Source organism: Ranitomeya imitator, chromosome 1, assembly GCF_032444005.1.
Source record: "Ranitomeya imitator isolate aRanImi1 chromosome 1, aRanImi1.pri, whole genome shotgun sequence".
Classification (NCBI taxonomy): Eukaryota; Metazoa; Chordata; class Amphibia; order Anura; family Dendrobatidae; genus Ranitomeya; species Ranitomeya imitator.
In genome coordinates this window covers 306,779,859-306,798,721 of record NC_091282.1, presented here as the reverse complement: position 1 = coordinate 306,798,721, position 18,863 = coordinate 306,779,859, and the positions used below count along the sequence as shown (strand labels likewise).

General features: G+C 45.1%; 1 protein-coding gene across 1 annotated transcript in view; it reads left to right on the top strand.

Moving 5' to 3' along the window:
* Positions 1 to 18,863, top strand: part of LOC138670654 (hydroxysteroid 11-beta-dehydrogenase 1-like protein A) — a 59,072-nt gene that overhangs the window by 23,899 nt on the left and 16,310 nt on the right. The window contains exon 4 of the mRNA XM_069758202.1: positions 15,267 to 15,455. Coding sequence (XP_069614303.1) covers positions 15,267 to 15,455 — 189 coding nt within the window. The remainder of the gene's footprint in view (positions 1 to 15,266; positions 15,456 to 18,863) is intronic.

Below are 18,863 nucleotides of genomic sequence, written 5' to 3'. Positions count from 1 at the left end.
GAGTCCGTCCTGAGGTGTTGTCTCGGAAAGAGAGTGACCATAGACCTGTGTCCCCTAAACTGGCTCCAAGGTTACCTCGTGCCACAGTCGTTACGTGTTGGCGGTGCCAAGAACCTGGACATGTGGTTGCTAATTGTCCCCTAACAACAGAACCCATGGACTGCGGGTATACCCGCCGCGTGTCTATGTATGCCCAGCCAGTCTGCATTGCCACTACAGACCCTGCCGGTACCGAACCTCAGCTGTGCAGAGTGCTCGTTAACGAGTACCAAACGGATGCTCTCTTGGACTCGGGGAGCTTGGTGACCCTGGTACACGGGTCCTTGGTTGCTGGGGACAGTCCTATTGGACGAAAGGTGGGGGTAGTGTGCATACATGGGGACCTCCGAGAGTACCCGACTGCGGAGGTCACGTTCTCCACCCCATGTGGAGAGATAAAACATGTGGTGGGAGTGGTAAAAACTCTTCCGTATGGGACTGTGTTGGGTAGAGACTTACCGTTGTTCTGGTCCCTCTGGGAGACCAGAGTTAACCCTCTCAGGGTAAAAAGCATTCCGGGTGCAGAACCCGAAGATCCCGAGTCAGGGATACCTGCCGTAGGGGTCGCCACGATAGGGACAGTGTGTAATCCCGATAGGTTTCCCCTAGAGGTATTGGCAGGGGAAGTGGAAGAGAATCCACCAATTCATGAGCTGGAGGTGTCACCTGGTAAGTTTGGGACTGCCCAGCTCCAGGATCCCACTCTGACCCGGGCAAGGGAAAGAGTAATCGAGGTAAATGGGGTGGCACAACAACCTGGTGCAGAAAAGGAGTTTCCCCGGATGGCGGTCACCCAGGAGTTACTGTACAGGGTTGATAAAATCCGGGATGAGGTGGTGGAACAACTGGTAGTGCCCCAACCCTATCGTCGGGCGGTGCTCGACATGGCTCACACTCACATGTTGGGGGGGGCACTTGGGGGCCAAAAAGACGTTAGAGCGCATATTACAGAGGTTCTTTTGGCCTGGTGTCTACGCTGAGGTTACAAAGTACTGTGACACTTGTCCTGAGTGTCAACTAACCTCACCCACCACAAACTACCGGAGTCTGTTAGTACCTCTGCCCATCATAGAAGTACCCTTTGAGCGGATAGCGATGGATCTGGTGGGACCAATAGTAAAATCCGCCCGGGGCCATCAGCACATATTAGTAGTCGTAGACTACGCCACCCGGTATCCAGAGGCGATACCGCTCCGGCACACTTCGGCTAAACTAATAGCCCGTGAACTGTTTGCCATGTTTTGTCGTCTTGGGCTCCCCAAGGAGATCCTTACAGATCAGGGAACCCCTTTTATGTCTAAAGTGACTAGGGAGCTATGTAAATTGCTCCAAATTAAACAGTTGCGTACGTCAGTGTACCATCCACAAACCGATGGGTTGGTCGAGAGGTTTAATAAGACCCTCAAGGCCATGCTCAAAAAGGTGGTCGCCAAGGATGGGAAGGATTGGGATATGTTATTGCCATATTTAATGTTCGCCATACGCGAGGTACCGCAGGCGTCCACGGGGTTCTCCCCATTTGAGCTATTGTATGGCAGGCACCCGAGGGGGCTGCTGGATGTAGCCAAAGAGACATGGGAACAGGAGCCCACTCCACATAAGAGTGTTATCGAGTATGTGGCAAGTATGCAGGATCGGATTGCAGTCGTGCAACCCATCATAAAGGAGCATCTGTTGGATGCCCAGGCCGCTCAGAGCCGTACCTATAATAAAAGGGCCACGGTCAGGTCCTTTAAAGAAGGAGACCGGGTGTTGGTACTAGTGCCCACCCCAGAGAGTAAACTCATGGCCAAGTGGCAAGGGCCGTATGAGATACGGGGAAAGGTGGGGGAAGTGAATTACAAAGTGTACCAACCCGGGAATAGAAAACCCGAGCAGTTGTACCATGTAAACCTGCTAAAGGCCTGGAAGGACCGAGAATGTTTGGTCACAGATGCAACTACGGTCATACAATCGGAGGTCCCTCTGGCCCTGGCCAAGGACACAGCCAGGTGTGAGGTAAAATTCAATGATGCCCTCACAAAACAGCAGCGGCGGGAGGCTCGAGCATTGGTACAGCAGAATATGGATGTATTCTCAGAGCTGCCGGGGCGAACCTCAGTGATTCAGCATGACATTGTCACTGAGCCCCGGGTAAAGGTGCGGATGAAACCGTACCGAGTGCCAGAAGCCCGAAGGCAAGCCATCGCGGCCGAGGTAAAGCAAATGCTTCAGTTGGGAGTCATTGAGGAGTCCCAAAGTGAGTGGGCTAGCCCCATTGTACTTATACCAAAACCTGATGGGTCATTACGCTTCTGTAATGACTTTAGGAAGTTAAATGAAGTGTCAAAATTTGACCTGTATCCCATGCCACGGGTGGACGAGCTAATTGAGAGACTGGGGAAGGCCCAGTACTTCACCACGCTGGATCTCACGAAAGGTTACTGGCAGGTTCCCTTAACAGAGTCAGCGAAGGAAAAGACTGCTTTTATAACCCCAGAGGGTCTCTTTCAATACATTGTCTTACCTTTTGGGTTACATGGGGCTCCGGCCACATTCCAGAGGCTGATGGACATTGTGTTAGCACCACATAGAGATTACGCATCGGCCTATTTGGATGACATAGTCATCTTTAGTACCGACTGGGATACCCATCTGTCCCAGGTACAAGCAGTGCTAGAGTCTCTTAGAGCCGCAGGGTTAACAGCAAACCCAAAGAAATGTGCGATAGGTCTCACGGAAGCCCGGTACTTGGGATACGTGATCGGCCGGGGGGTTATCAAACCTCAAGTGAACAAAATTGAGGCCATTCAAAACTGGCCCAAGCCCTTAAGTTCCAAACAAGTGAGGGCATTCCTTGGCATCATTGGGTATTACATTACCGTCGGTTTATACCCAATTTTGCTGGTAAATCGGCTTCCCTAACGGACCTGTTAAAAGGGAAGAAAACGGTGATGGTTAAGTGGAATCCTCAAGCAGAGGAAGCGTTCCAGTCTCTGAAGTCGGCGTTGTGTGGACAGCCGGTCCTCATCAGCCCCGACTTCAAGAAAACCTTTATTGTGCAAACCGATGCCTCAGAGGTAGGCTTGGGAGCGGTGCTGTCGCAAGAGGTGAACGGGGATGAGCATCCAGTCACCTATTTAAGCAGGAAACTGACCCCGGCAGAGAAAAATTATAGCGTAGTGGAGAAGGAGTGCTTGGCGATTAAATGGGCCTTGGAGTCCCTACGCTACTATTTGCTCGGGCGTCAATTTCGGTTGGTAACAGACCATTCACCCCTTGTCTGGATGAGAAATGCAAAGGAAAGGAATGCCCGAGTCACCAGATGGTTCTTGTCCCTACAAAATTTCAGCTTCTCTGTGGAACATCGGGCTGGGAAATCACAGGGAAATGCAGATGCCCTGTCACGGGCACCATGTATGCTGACAAATGTTCAACCCCACAAGTCTGAACAGAGGGGGGGGGGGATGTGAGGCAGTGACCGGTGTCATATGCGAGGGTCGCTATGTGTCCCCCAGGATGTGCTTAGAAGCATATTAGATCCGCTGGAGTGCCCTGTGCTCACAGCAGGTTGCCTGTGAGACACAGGGAAGAATAAAAGTAAGTGTGAACTGGGTCAAGTTATTTGTCCCAGAATTTATTCAGGAAAACCTGGTATGGGCTTTTATTTTGAAACGGACTGCAGGATGGTAGTGGGGCCGGTCCGTTTCCTCCAGCCCAGATCTTATAGTGGCCCATGGCCATAGAATCTGGAGGATAGAAAAAAAACCCCAGCAAGAGAGTTTGGGTGTGTCAGTCTGGTCTGGGATTCAGACCTAGCAGGAGGCTTGTGCAGAGCTCCTTCCGTGTGGAGCAACATGGGCCAGGCAGAGCCTGAAAAGCCAGACACCCCAGCGTACACGGGGGTGTAATACGCTCACGGCAGCGGACTGTGGACTGTTGTTATTCTTTCCCGGCTGCATACCGAAGGACTTGTTTGCTTTCTTTTCCGGTTTGTGAGTATGCTGTGAAATAAACAGAACTTTGTTTGAACTTTATATGGGTCACTGCCTATTCACTGCACAGCAAGGACATCGCTACATCACAGTGTGTACGTGGTGACCTGTGTGTGTATGAGTGTGTACGTGGTGACCTGTGTGTGTATGAGTGTGTACGTGGTGACCTGTGTGTGCATGAGTGTTGCACATCTCTGTTAATGCGCAGTAAGCTGGGTGTACGCACATCAGATTTATCAACGCACTTTGTGTTCACAGTGAAGCAGCGGTGACACAGGACTCTGTCAGCCATTAGCGCCAACTTTGAGGGTATGTGCACATGTTCAGGTTTTTCTCATGTTTTTTCGCGATAAAAACACTATAAAAACGCATTAAAAAACGCAGACATATGCATCCTATCATTTAGAATGCATTCTGCAATTTTTGTGCACATGATGTGTTTTTTTTTTCCGCAAACAAAACGCATCACGGTAAAATAAAGCAGCATGTTCATTAATTTTGTGGATTTTTAGCGTTTTTCCCGCTATTCTATGCATTTGGAAAAAAAAGCAAAAAAAAAACACGCAAAAAAGTGTCAAACGCATAAAAACGCAAAAAAAACGCATGCGGATTTCTGGCAGAAATGTCCGTTTTTGTCAGGAAATTTCTGCAAGAAATTCCTGACGTGTGCACATACCCTGAAAATCTGGCGTTTGGCTGTGTCCTACATCACTGCTGCCTCCCTGGGCATGCGCAGGGTGACAATGAAGCCGCGGTGCATGCATACAGCTTCACTGCGTATTTGGAGGGTGGTGATAGAAGCTGTGGGGTGTCACTCACTACTACTATCTCCACCCCCTTATGACCTCTTGTTTCACCGTTAGAAGGTGTGATGGCAGACATAGAAGCACATCTCCCACAGACTCTGTCACCATGGTTACATGTGGAACCTGTCAACAGAAAAAATACTATCAACCTGCAGATATGGGGTTAATCTTCAGGTTAATAGCGTTCCTAACCTGCCCGGCGCCTGCACTTAGCCAAACGCTTCAGGGAGAAAATTAGCTCTATTCTCCATGTAGCGTTCGCGTTTTCGTCACAGAGATGGTGCGGACACAGGTTCAGTCACCGTTCTGAGTCTACAGAGTGGCGGCTGTAACTGCACCCTGGCATTGACTGATGCTCTGCATTGGGGAGGGCTGTCAGTCAGGGTCGGGTGTGCAGTTACAGCCATCACTCTGTATACTCAGAGCGGTGACTGAACCCGCGCCGGCGCTTCTCCCACCCCGTGACTGAAACCCGAACGCAGTGTTCGACTAAGTCTACTTTCGCACATCAGGTTTTTGCTTTCAGGCACAATCCGTCAACTGTTGAAAAAAACGGATCTGTCGCAAATTGTGAAAAACTGATGCGACAGATCTGTTTTGGTTTTTTTGCTGGATCCTACTAGGTGATCCGGGATCCCAAGCCATCCGTCGCAATCCATCGCTAATACAAGTGTATGAGAAAAAAACGGATCCAGTGGCCATTGTTGCCAGATCCGTTTTTTTTTTCAAAATTCGCAGGATTGTGCCTGACGGCAAAAAACTTATGTGTGAAAGTAGCCTAAGTGTGGACACTGGGCAGATTAGTAACACTATTAATATGCAGATAATTCCCATAGCTGTAGGTTAAGAGTGTTTTTCTGCAGTCAGGCTATGTTTGCGCAGTCAGGAATCCCTGCCCTTTGGTCGCAGCGGGGACCCCACTCCACCCAAAGCGCCGCCCACTGTTGTACGCATGGTAATTCTGGATGTGTTCATTGAACAAATGCGTAATCACCTCATCGTATTCATAGACTGTGTTATTTATCTTGCGGAGACTGAGCAAGATAAATAGACATGCTCCGGTCTATAAAGACGCGCCACATGTCCGGTTATGCAGGGCCGCCGGATGCAGCCCTGCACGCATAGTGGAGATGGGATTTCATAAAATCCCCTCCACTATGCTGTAACATCTGGACACTCCGGATTGGACGCTGCTGCTGTACGCAGCGTCCAATCCGCAGCAAAAACTGAAGAAATCCGGACAGTGGAAACATACCCTTAGAGATTAGATAGGTAGAGAGTAGTGATGAGCGAACATGCTCGGGTGGTCTCTGAGTATCTTGGGCATGCTCGTAGATTATGTTTGTGTCCACGTAGCTGCATTTTTTTGTCGCTGCTAGACAGCCTGAATACATGTGGGGAGTCCCTAACAAACAGGCAACCCCTGCATGTGTTCAGGTTGTCTAACAGCCGCAAATGATGCAGCTACGGGGACACAAACATAATCTATGAGCACGCCCAAGATACCTTGCTCGCTCATCACTAGTGGGGAGAAGTGTAGGGTGTTGTGTAATAAAGCTCATTACAAAGCAGTTAGGGTGTAAGGATAGAAATTTACAAAGGACATTATAGGTACCGGACCATCCCTCTAATGTTGGCAGTGCAGGTGTAAGATTCATTAAGAGGCGCACTTAGCACTTAATGAATTAGGCAAATCTTATCACTGGTGTGCGCCTTGCCAAAAGTGTACATTTCTGGCTTAAGTTAGGCCACTAAAGTGTTGTAACTTTTGAAGAATTAGGCTGACGGGCTTCGACATACGACATGCCTTCCATGTCCTTCCTGCTTTGGTGTATCTGGCTAAGGGCTCATACTCACCTGGGAGGGGAGGAGCGTGCGGCTGCATGTATTCCTATGCGGCCGCACGCTCCGATCTGAGTGCCGGCAGCAGCGCCGGGTATTAAAATGAAAGGCTCATCCGAGTTTCTCGCAGTGAGTATGAGCCCTAACACTGGGTGAAAATGGCAAAAGCCACAACGTTTTTTTAATAAGTTCGAGATTTGCACAAATTTTCTGACTGTATTATGCCAGAATTCTACAAAAAATACTTTGAATTGTGAATTAGCGGATTCAGTGCACACATAAAACCATAGTGTCTTAGGCATTTGTCATGTCTGTATATCAATCTTACATTATGTGGCTGTACACACTGGAGTGTTCCTGCAAGGAGGCATGTGATTATAGACATAATAGGTTTAGGCTGGCATCTCAGGTAGCATTTGTTGTGTGGAACACTTTACTGTACAGATGCTAATAAGTAGAGTTGAGTGAATATGTTCGGAATCGATCACCAAATCTGAATTTGCCATATTCGTGCCATACTGGCAGGGCCGACTCCAGGTTTTCGTGGGCCCTGGGCGAAAGAGTCTCAGGGGGCCCCTTTAACACATACCACAATTCATAATGCACCGATACGGCAGAGAAATATAGGTATAGTACAATGCCAAAGATTTCACTTAATTCTTACATTACATGAGTGATATCTTTTGTACATTCTACATTAGCTCAGAAACCGGACAGTATAGTCCTCTATACAGAATAATGAGCCCCATATATTGCCCCATACAGTAAAATGGCCCCATATAGTGCTCCATACAGTATAATTGGCACCACATAGTCCTCTATACAGAATAATGAGCCCCATATAATGCTCCATACAGTATAATGGGCACCACAGAGTGCTCCATACATAATAAGCCGCATATATTGCTCCATACGGAATTGACCCCATATAATACTCCATACAGTATAGTGAGCCACATATAATTCTCCATACAGTATATGATGGGCCCCATCTATTGATCCATATATAATTGGCCTCATATAATGCTCCATACAGTATACTGAGTCCCATATATTGCTCCATACAGAATGGGCCCATATAATACTCCTTACAAAAGGGTCCCATATAATACTCCATACAGAATGGGTCCCATATAATGCTCCAAAAATAATTGGCCCCATATACTGCTCCATATATAATTGGCCATATAAAATGCTCCATATATAATTAGTCCCATAAGATGCTTCATATATTATTGGCCCCATATACTGCTCCATATTGAATTGGCCCCATAAGATGCTCCATATTAAATTGGCTCCATATAATGCTCCCTATATTATTGGCCCCATAAGATACTCCATATAGAATTAGCCCCATATAATGCTCCATATATGGGCCCCTTCTGATGGTCCCCATATATTGCTCCAAATATAAAAAAAAAAAGAAATACTCACCTCTCGTTGCTTGTCGCTGCTCTGGACTCCTCAGCGTCGGCGTCTCCCTGCTCTCTGTGCTGCGACTGCTCAGGCAGAGGGCACGCACTGGTGACGTCATCGCGGCCTCTGACCTGAACATCACAGTCAGAGGATGGAAGACGCTGCAGCGCTGGAACCGGGAGAGGTAAGTATCGCAAGTGCTGGGGCCTGGAGCAGGCGGGGGTCCACAGGGGCCGACACTATACAGTGTCAACGACGGCGAGTGGGCCCCCTGCCTGCTCAGGGCCGGCCCTGCATACTGATACCAACATATTTGATTATTTCTATGCCCATTGGCTCCAATGACGGTCAGAGAATATTGCAAATACAATATTTGCCGCTGAGCATAATCGGAACCGAATTTTGAAAAATTTGCTCAACTCTACTAAGAAGGCCATTTAAGTTTAGTATGTATGAAATGGTTTCTTTTCAGTTGCACCTCAGATGCGCAATACTCACGCTGAATGGTATGTGAGACCTTAGAGTCCTTAACATAAAGATGTACCACCACTCCTGGGCCAGTGCTTTGTGTTTGCCCCCCAGGCTAAAATTTGCCAGTCAGCCCCTGCTTTGTTGGCAATGACAGAGGTCAAACTTTTTCTGTAAGTCTTCACAAGGTTGCCACACACTGTTGTTGGTATGTTGGCACATTCCTCCATGCAGATCTCCTCTAGAGCAGTGATGTTTTTGGCTTTTCGCTTGGCAACACGGACTTTCAACTCCCTCCAAAGGTTTTCTATAGGGTTGAGATCTGGAGACTGGCTAGGCCACTCCAGGACCTTGAAATGCTTCTTACGAAGCCACTCCTTTGTTGCCCTGGCGGTGTGCTTTGGATCATTGTCATGTTGAAAGACCCAGCCACGTTTCATCTTCAATGCCCTTGCTGATGGAAGGAGGTTTGCACTCAAAATCTCACGATACATGGCCCCATTCATTCTTTCATGTACCCGGATCAGTCGTCCTGGCCCCTTTGCAGAGAAACAGCCCCAAAGCATGATGTTTCCACCACCATGCTTTACAGTAGGTATGGTGTTTGATGGATGCAACTCAGTATTCTTTTTCCTCCAAACACGACAAGTTGTGTTTCTACCAAACAGTTCCAGTTTGGTTTCATCAGACCATAGGACATTCTCCCAAAACTCCTCTGGATCATCCAAATGCTCTCTAGCAAACTTCAGACGGACCCGGACATGTACTGGCTTAAGCAGTGGGACACGTCTGGCACTGCAGGATCTGAGTCCATGGTGGCGTAGTGTGTTACTTATGGTAGGCCTTGTTACATTGGTCCCAGCTCTCTGCAGTTCATTCACTAGGTCCCCCCGTGTGGTTCTGGGATTTTTGCTCACCGTTCTTGTGATAATTCTGACCCCACGGGGTGGGATTTTGCGTGGAGCCCCAGATCGAGGGAGATTATCAGTGGTCTTGTATGTCTTCCATTTTCTAATTATTGCTCCCACTGTTGATTTCTTCACTCCAAGCTGGTTGACTATTGCAGATTCAGTCTTCCCAGCCTGGTGCAGGGCTACAATTTTGTTTGTGGTGTCCTTTGACAGCTCTTTGGTCTTCACCATAGTGGAGTTTGGAGTCAGACTGTTTGAGGGTGTGCACAGGTGTCTTTTTATACTGATAACAAGTTTAAACAGGTGCCATTACTACAGGTAATGAGTGGAGGAAAGAGGAGACTCTTAAAGAAGAAGTTACAGGCCTGTGAGAGCCAGAAATCTTGATTGTTTGTTTCTGACCAAATACGTATTTTCCACCATAATATGCAAATAAAATGTTAAAAAAACAGACAATGTGATTTTCTGGATTTTTTTTTCTCAGTTTGTCTCCCATAGTTGAGGTCTACCTATGATGTAAATTACAGACGCCTCTCATCTTTTTAAGTGGTGGAACTTGCACTATTGCTGACTGACTACTTTTTTGCCCCACTGTGTGTGTGTGTGTATATGTATATATATGTGTATATATATATGTATATATATATATATATATATATATATATATATATATATATATATATATATATATATTGCATGTATATTTTTCAACTTTTACCTTTTATAAACTACAAAAAGGAAAATGGGCCGATGCAAAAGTTTGCGCACCCAGCATGGTTAGTACCCAGTAGTACCCCATTTTGCAAGTATCACAGATTGTAAACTGTTCTTGTAGCTAGACAAGAGTCTTTCAATTCTCCTTTGAGGGATTTTCATCCATTCTTCTTTGGAAAATTCTTCCAGTTCTGTGAGATTCCTGGGTCGTCTTGCATGCACTGCTATTTTGAGATCTACCCACAGATTTTCAATGATGGTCAGATCAGGAGATAGTGAGGGCCATTGTAAAACCTTCAGCTTGTGTCTTTTGAGGTAGTCTATTATGGATTTTGACTCGTGTTTAGGATCATTATGTGACGCAAGTCACTGCTCATGGCAAAGCAGTGAGTCAGAATGATCGAGGAGTCCAAAGTCGGAAGCCAGGAGAGTATGTCATAAACAAAAGGAAGAGAAAAAAACGTGGTCAGGTAATGTCCCTTTCAGAGTTTCGGGATGATAACAGATCAGAGATGAAGGGGTTAAACAGACGAATGGTCAGAACAAAGTCCAAGGTCAGGCAACAACAGATCAAGCATACAGAACTCAAGCCACAGGAGAACAAATCTCACAAGCTGAATGTATGTCTGGCAGAGGTCTGGGAGACAGCTCAGTTAAGTAACATGGCAATCACCTGGAATAATGAACACTTTGAGACAGTCAACACCTCACAGTCTCAGATTGGATAGGCCAGCTGTCAATTATTATTATTATTATTATTTATTATTATAGCGCCATTTATTCCATGGCGCTTTACATGTGAGGAGGGATATACATAACAAAAACAGGTACAATAATCTTGAACAATACAAGTCACAACTGGTACAGGAGGAGAGAGGACCCTGCCCACGAAGGCTCACAATCTACAAGGGATGGGTGAGGATACAGTAGGTGAGGATAGAGCTGGTCGTGCAGCGGTTTGGTCGATCGGTGGTTACTGCAGGTTGTAGGCTCGCCGGAAGAGGTAGGTCTTCAGATTCTTTTTGAAGGTTTCGATGTTAGGTGAGAGTCTGATATGTTGTGGTAGAGAGTTCCAGAGTAGGGGTGATGCGTGAGAGAAATCTTGTCTGCGATTGTGGGAAGAGGAGATAAGGGGGGAGTAGAGAAGGAGATCTTGTGAGGATCGGAGGTTGCGTGCAGGAAAGTAGCGGGAGACGAGGTCACATATGTATGGAGGAGACAGGTTGTGGATGGCTTTGTATGTCATGGTTAGGCTTTTGTACTGGAGTCTCTGGGTAATGGGGAGCCAGTGAAGGAATTGACAGAGGGGAAAGGCCGGGGAATAGGCGGGGGACAGGTGGATTAGTCGGGCAGCAGAGTTTAGAATAGATTGGAGGGGTGCGTGAGTATTAGAGGCGAGGCCTCAGAGCAGGAGGTTACAGTAGTCGAGGCAGGAGATGATGAGGGCATGGACTAGGGTTTTTGCAGATTCTTGGTTTAGGAATGTACGGATACGTGAAATATTTTTGAGTTGAAGGCGGCAGGGAGTGGAAAGGGCTTGGATATGCGGTTTGAAGGAGAGATCAGTGTCAAGGATTACCCCGAGACAGCGAGCTTGTGGGACTGGGGAGGGTGGGCAGCCATTTACTGTAATGGATAGGTTCGTTGGGGGGTCAATCAACACAATGACTGCTAGCACGCCCCTGTACCAGATTGGATGGCCAAGCTGTCAATCAAAGTACTGACAGCTTCAACACACCCCTATACCAAATTGGACGGCCGAGCTGTCAGTAACTGCATCCCAGACACTCTGAGGGGTGGAACCATGACACATTATCCAATTATAGAAGCCATCCTTTTTTCAACTTCGGTTTTTTTTTACAGATGATGTTATGTTTGCATCAAGAATTTGTTGAAATTTCATTGAATCCATTCTTCCTTCTACCCATGAAATGTTCCCCGTACCATTGGCTGCAACACAACCCCAAAGCATGATTGATCCACCTCCATGCTTAACGGTTGGAGAGATGTTCTTTTCCTGAAATTCTGTGCCATTTTTTCTCTATACATATCTTTGATCATTTTAGAGATCATTTCATCTTCAACTTGCTTAACTGTTCACAATAACAGTATATGCCCTATGTCAATCAAAAGACATAACTACCGTATATACTTGAGTATAAGCTGAGATTTTCAGCCCATTTTTTTAGGCTGAAAGTGCCCCTCTCAGCTTATACTCGAGTCATTGTCCCAGGGGGTCGACGGGAGAAGGGGAGCGGCAGGAGTGGTGGTTGTCACATCATACTCACCTGCTCCCGCCGCGGTCTCTGCACTTCCCTGCTTCTTTAATGGTCTCCGGGGCCAACAGTACTTTGATTGACAGCTTGGCCATCCAGTCTGGTACAGGGACGTGCTGAGCTGTCATTGTGTTGATTGACAGCTGGACTATCCAATCTGAATATGGACGCAACTCCACTCTCATAGGCGTAGCGCGCGAATTCATTACTTTAATGAGCGGTACCATGTGACCGCTGAACACAGGAACATGCTGCCGGCACGCGCCAGAGACCATCGGACAAGCAGGGACTTGCAGAGAGACCGCGCCAGGATAGGATGAGCCATGTGATATTCACCTGTTCCCGTTCCACCACCGGGCTCTGTGTTCCGCGTCCTCTGGCTGTGATGTTCAGTTAGAAATCTTCTTACAACTCGGTGTATGCAAGGGTAAATAATTAACGGCTTACTAAAGAAAAACTACCCTATTAAAATATAACCTTTATTAAGTGAACATAATAAAAGAATCCCAACAGCGGGATTTGTTCCTTATAATTAAATTGCCTAGGAAAAACCAGGCTTGTAAAAATACAAGAGAGCAGACCAAAAAATAGAAGCTCTCTACCTGACTAGTCAATGTAAATAATGATATACCGGAGAAGACTAGAAAAAATGTTAGGAAAAAGACCCATCTAACATGATAGAAGTATGCCCAGTCAAAAAATCTCAACAAGCAGAACTGCCAGCACCTAAATGGTTAACTACAAGGTGATAATATTAGTGCAACTATGTCATAACAAACTCACTAAACCAATGTGAAGAAATGAGTGACCTCTCCCTGGATACCACTTCTATCTGAGCACCTACCTAGATGCGGAGGTTGGCACCCTAAGAAAAAGCGAGATTGGCACCCCCGGCTGTACCTGAACTCCTATAAAGACCCTATAAGGCTGATAGTCAGAAACAGAGGGCCAGATGGCCTGTAATCATTGTATGATATAAAGATGAAGTGGTGTCAGTGTATGATAACACAGGCCAAAAAAAAAGGTGTGAATGTATACAAAGGAGCGATTACAATCAACTTAAGTCACTCAAAACAAATATATTAGAATACTAAAAGATATATCATAGCTGCAATAACAATCCCCCAATATGAAAAGGATTAGACCAGTGCTGACACACAATGACCCTGATAAATATTCCAGCAAATATGCAAAATAACAGTCAGCATAATATAAATGCATAGATGTTACCACACACATGCTTCAACTCCAAAATATTGCAGTTTACAAAATGACAAATAGGGGCACAAAAAGATACAACCCCAAAATACATCATACTCCTCTGGCATAGTGTGGAACTTTGTGCAGATAGCTGGAAATGATGCTATTATGCATAGAATTTAATTTGGATGCTTGATCGTACAAATTCTTTTAATCTTTTTCTACAATTGCCTGTAAACTATCCAAATCAGGTGTTCTGGATTCCAGAAGATAATAAGTGCAGTTCTTAATTTTAAAGACAATGTCACTGTCATAAATGCCATCCACACCATGGCTTTCTGCTTGCTACTGCTGGCAGGACATTAATGTGCTTTGCTCATTGAAAAATAAATCAGAAAATTCAATAGTGTGGGTAGACAAGCTGGTAGACTCAGATTCCAAAATGGCATTGTCCTTTAAAAAAATGTCTTTTGACCGTCAAATTGCGGGCACACTTGCATAGTTTGAAAACGATTGAAGTTCTGGCTATTGGATACTCAGGCTTGAGACCAAATACCCTATGGGCATGAATTTCAAAAATTATTTATTTTTTTAAATTATTATTATTTTTTTATTCAACATAAAGTGTGATTGCTTATATTTTGTGATTTACAGTTTACTCCCATCAATTGTTAAATATAATGTATTTATGTTTTTGAGATTTTTTTTTTCTTGGAATTTACATACTGATTTAAGTTCTCCATTAGTGTTCAGGTGTATCCCCAGTCAAGTGGTCTCCCTGTTAATTGCAATTACGTATGTGATTGTTTTTTGTGCTTTAATTAAGACCATTGTAATTCAAGTTTTATGCCATAATTAAGGGCAAGTGACTCTCCAGAAACGCGTTGGTTTTAAATCCCTTGTTTATAATTTTAATGGATATAGATTAAAGAATTAAACTTTCATTTACCTTGGATGTGCCTTTTCTTCCATCTTCCCCATGGCAAAACAGCATCACAATAGCCATGGGAGACCCGGCATTGATATCACTTCAATTACACCGGTGTGGGAGGGGAGTATATGTTATTTTTATTTTGCACTGGGAAATATAGTAGTTAGGAAGGGGTTGTCTTAGTAGTGAACAACCCTTTGTTTAACTTTGAAGTGACTCGGGTATAATCTAGGCACAAACCTAAGCATTGTTTGTGCAAGGATTTTCCATTACCCCCTACCAGTTCCATTCTTGGTGGCTCAGTGGTTAGTACGCCTTGCAGCACTGGGGTCTAGGGTTCAAATCCCACCAAGGACATCTGCAATGAGTCTGTATGTTCTCCCTGTGTTTGCATGGGTTTCCTCCGTGTACTCCAGTTTCCTCCCACATTCCAAAGACATACTGATTCTGAATATAGATTATGAGCCCCATTGGGGACAGCGATGATAATGTAAAGCACTAATAAGCAGAGCATAAGAAAAAAATGATAATAAATTCTTCCAATTTTTCCAGCTATAGAGGTGCTTTCACATTTCTGAATCCAAAAAGCCTGGCACATTGTGACCTAGGATATGATGACACAGCCACTTTGTTACAGCCATAATGATGTTTTATAGATTGGTTCACCTAGAGTTTATTCTTTTATTTAGGTGGACTTGATTATCTGGTGCTAAATCATGCGGGAGGACCTGTAAGTTTTGAATATTTTAAAGGTGACGTGGAGCCTATGCTGAGTTCCAGCAAAATAAATTTTCTCAGTTTTGTCGAACTAACGTCCACAGCTCTGAAGGCACTTCTGGAATCCCAAGGGAGCATCGTTGCTATATCCTCGATGTGCGGTAATAATAATGGCTTGGTTGTACAGTACTTTTTAATGCTTTACTAGTTTGGATTACCAGAACAGTTTATATTGATGGTAAATGCAGATCATTGTAGCAATCTATGTTATCACATCTAAAACAAGAGGCAGAATTCCGATTGTATACCAAGTCCACACAGCTTCTAAACTTTTTACACTTCACCCATCTCATAGCTCACTCAAAAAAGATGTGCACAGATACAGATTCCCTGAGGGGCCTGAGGATCCCTGCCTTATTTGATCTCAAGTGGAAGTAAAAGCTGGAAATTTCTGCACCATTTCTGCATCTCTAGGCAGGGAAAAATGCAATGACAAAAGTTACATTTCGATACGTTTTCGCATGCACTTTTTCACTTGCGTTATTCTAATGTATTTGGACAGCAATGAATGCTATATAGTGTACTGCAGCGATCACTAACGGGTTGGGGAATACTCGCTTTACAACGGGATGAAGGCACATAGTCACGTTTTCTTAGTTAAACAGTCCATGTGGTTTATTATACACTCAGCATAAACCACTATAGGCCATGTTACACATCACAGACCTTCCACATAGTCCATAGCACTTCACATTGAGTTGTAGTCTCTATACACACCAGACCTCACTTCGTCCATTTACCGTGGGAGACCACACAGTTTATTAACTGACCCTTGTCAGTGCACACAGTTCCCCAACTCTGTGTTACCTTCCTGGAGCTCCTGCTCCACACGATAACCTCCTGTTGGTGCTCTCTCCTGGGCAAGCTGCCAAACTGGGATCACCGCACCTGTGACCAGTTCACTCCCGACAGTCCAGATCCTCAGACAGACGATAGCTTCCCCAATGCAGTGCCATCACAGACTCTGCACATACGGTCTCTCTGTGTGCTGTTCAGGATGTCCGTCCCCACTTGGAACCGACCAGCTCACAGGCCACCAGATCCAAGGCTTCACCATGTGCTCTTCATGACGTCCATCCCCACCTGGGACCGTCCAACACACAGGCCTTCCAGAACCTTACACACGGACCAATCAGGTCCATACATTCTCTAACATGTGACCACACCATGGTCACATTATATACTAGTGACCACTCCCATAGGTGGGAGGTGTGTGTGGTTAGTCAGACCCGCCCAGCTCTCCGATTAACCTTGTAAGCCTCCCTTTAAAGCTACACAACAATACTTATGGGACTACAGGTCCCAGAACAACATTATCGGCTTACAGCACAGAGCATTTTCCTCTGCGAAACATACCGGCCATTTACATGACGTTGTCTGATCATCACAGTTATGCCTGCGACTGCCATGCATTCCCTTGGCCTCAATACGCCTTCACTCTGAGGAGAAAATGCAGCGCCCCCTAGCTGTAACAGGGGTCACTGCATCCCAATAGATACATAATAGATATAGACAGACAGATAGACAGACAGATATAATTGAACAATCCCCCGACATATAATAAAATTGCAACCCCCGGAAGAAGAAAACGTTGAAACGCGTGTTGGGGTGGGAGACAGGGCAATTTCGGCTACCCACTACGATAAAGAAAACTCATATGCACCTTCTTTCATTTGGTTTTCATGCTTACTTGAATCTGCAATATTGTTTACATGCACTGAGGCACTTTCTAGGATTTTTTCTAGTGGTCATTGTTTACATCTGTCTATTTCCCTCCTTAGGTATACCTATCTTTTGCACTAGGGCACTTTATTAAGGATCTATATTATCCATATATTGTCAATAAGGTATACATAGGTGGTGTTATAAATATACAGTTAAATGACCCAGTAAATCCAGCAAGTTATGGAACCATTTAGATTTGGGCTTTTTTTTACAATAAACTATTAGTGGGTAGTGGAATTAGGCCTGTTCTATGACATGAGGCATCCTTTTATTCTTGTTGAATTATTGTATGATTTTTGAAATATAAATAAAAATATTGATTATCTTATACATTCCTTTTCCTTCCATTATTATGAAGGGTTTGTTTAAAGTACTGTGATATTGGAGTGTGACCTTAGTGTGTTTATGGACTAATATGTATGCATATCTTTTTATGATTACATAAATGAAAAAAACAATGTGGATTATCCCACATTTTTCGTATCCATCAAAGGTAAAGCATACCGCTGAGGGCTGATACTATCAGACTAGGAAGGTCCATGGTTATTGGGCCCTTCCCACCCTAAAAATATCAGCATACAGCTGTCTCAGAAGTGGAACATCACATTAGATGCGCCAATTCTGGTGTTCAGTTTGGCTTTTCCCGATTGCCCTGGTACGGTGGCAATCAGTGTAATGGTGCATGGGTTTGATGTCAGCTCTATACTATCCACAAACACAGCTGACATCAGGTCCTGTTGTTAGCAATTGAGAAGTGTCTATCAGACACCCCCCATTACTAACCCAGTAAAAAAAATAGAAAAAACACACATACAGAATCTTTATTTAATTAAACCCTCCCCTACATTTTCTCTGGTTCATCATTTTATTTTAAAAATAACATTCCCATGCAGGGCCGACGTAGTCAACAAATGGAAACCTGAAAAACATAAACAGGGAGAAATAAAACAAGACACTGTCCTTCTGTAAGGGGTTACAAAGACTGAAAAGACCCCCACTGTTGTGAATTCTGTTGTCGAACTCCCTCCTGTGGTCGTGAATGGTACTTCGGCGAGTTCTGTCCATGGACTCCCTCTGGTGGCTGTGAGTGAAGCTGCTGCTTCTGAAGTTCCTTACACAGGTGACGTGGTTTATCCTTTGGTTGGCTGCTCTATTTAACTCCACTCAGATCGTTACTCCAGGCCAGCTGTCAATGTTCCTGTGCTGGTTCAGTCGCTCTTGGATTTTTCTGGAGACCTGTCTCTTCCTGCAAGAAGCTAAGTCCCCGTTTGTTATTTTCTGTTCATGGTTTTCTAGTCCAGCTTGCTTTCATGATTTTGTCTTGCTAGCTGGAAGCTCTGGGATGCAGGGTGGCGCCTCCGCACCGTGAGTCGGTGCGGGGGTCTTTTTGCACACTCTGCGTGGTCTTTTGTAGTTTTGTGCTGACCGCAAAGATACCTTTCCTATCCTCTGTCTATTTAGTTAGTCTGGCCTCCCCTTTGCTAAAACCTGTTTCATTTCTGTGTTTGTGACTTTCATCTTTACTCACAGTTAATATTTGTGGGGGGCTGCCTTTTCCTTTGGGGAAATTTCTCTGAGGCAAGGTAGGCTTTATTTTCTATCTCTAGGGCTAGCTAGTTCTAAATCTGTGTCTGAGGCGTCTAGGCCTGTTAGGTACGCCCCACGGCTATTTCTAGTGTGTGTGATAGGATTAGGGATTGCGGTCAGCAAAGTTCCCACTTCCCAGAGCTTGTCCTGTGAGTTTAACCATCAGGTCATTCCGGGTGCTCCTAACCACCAGGTCA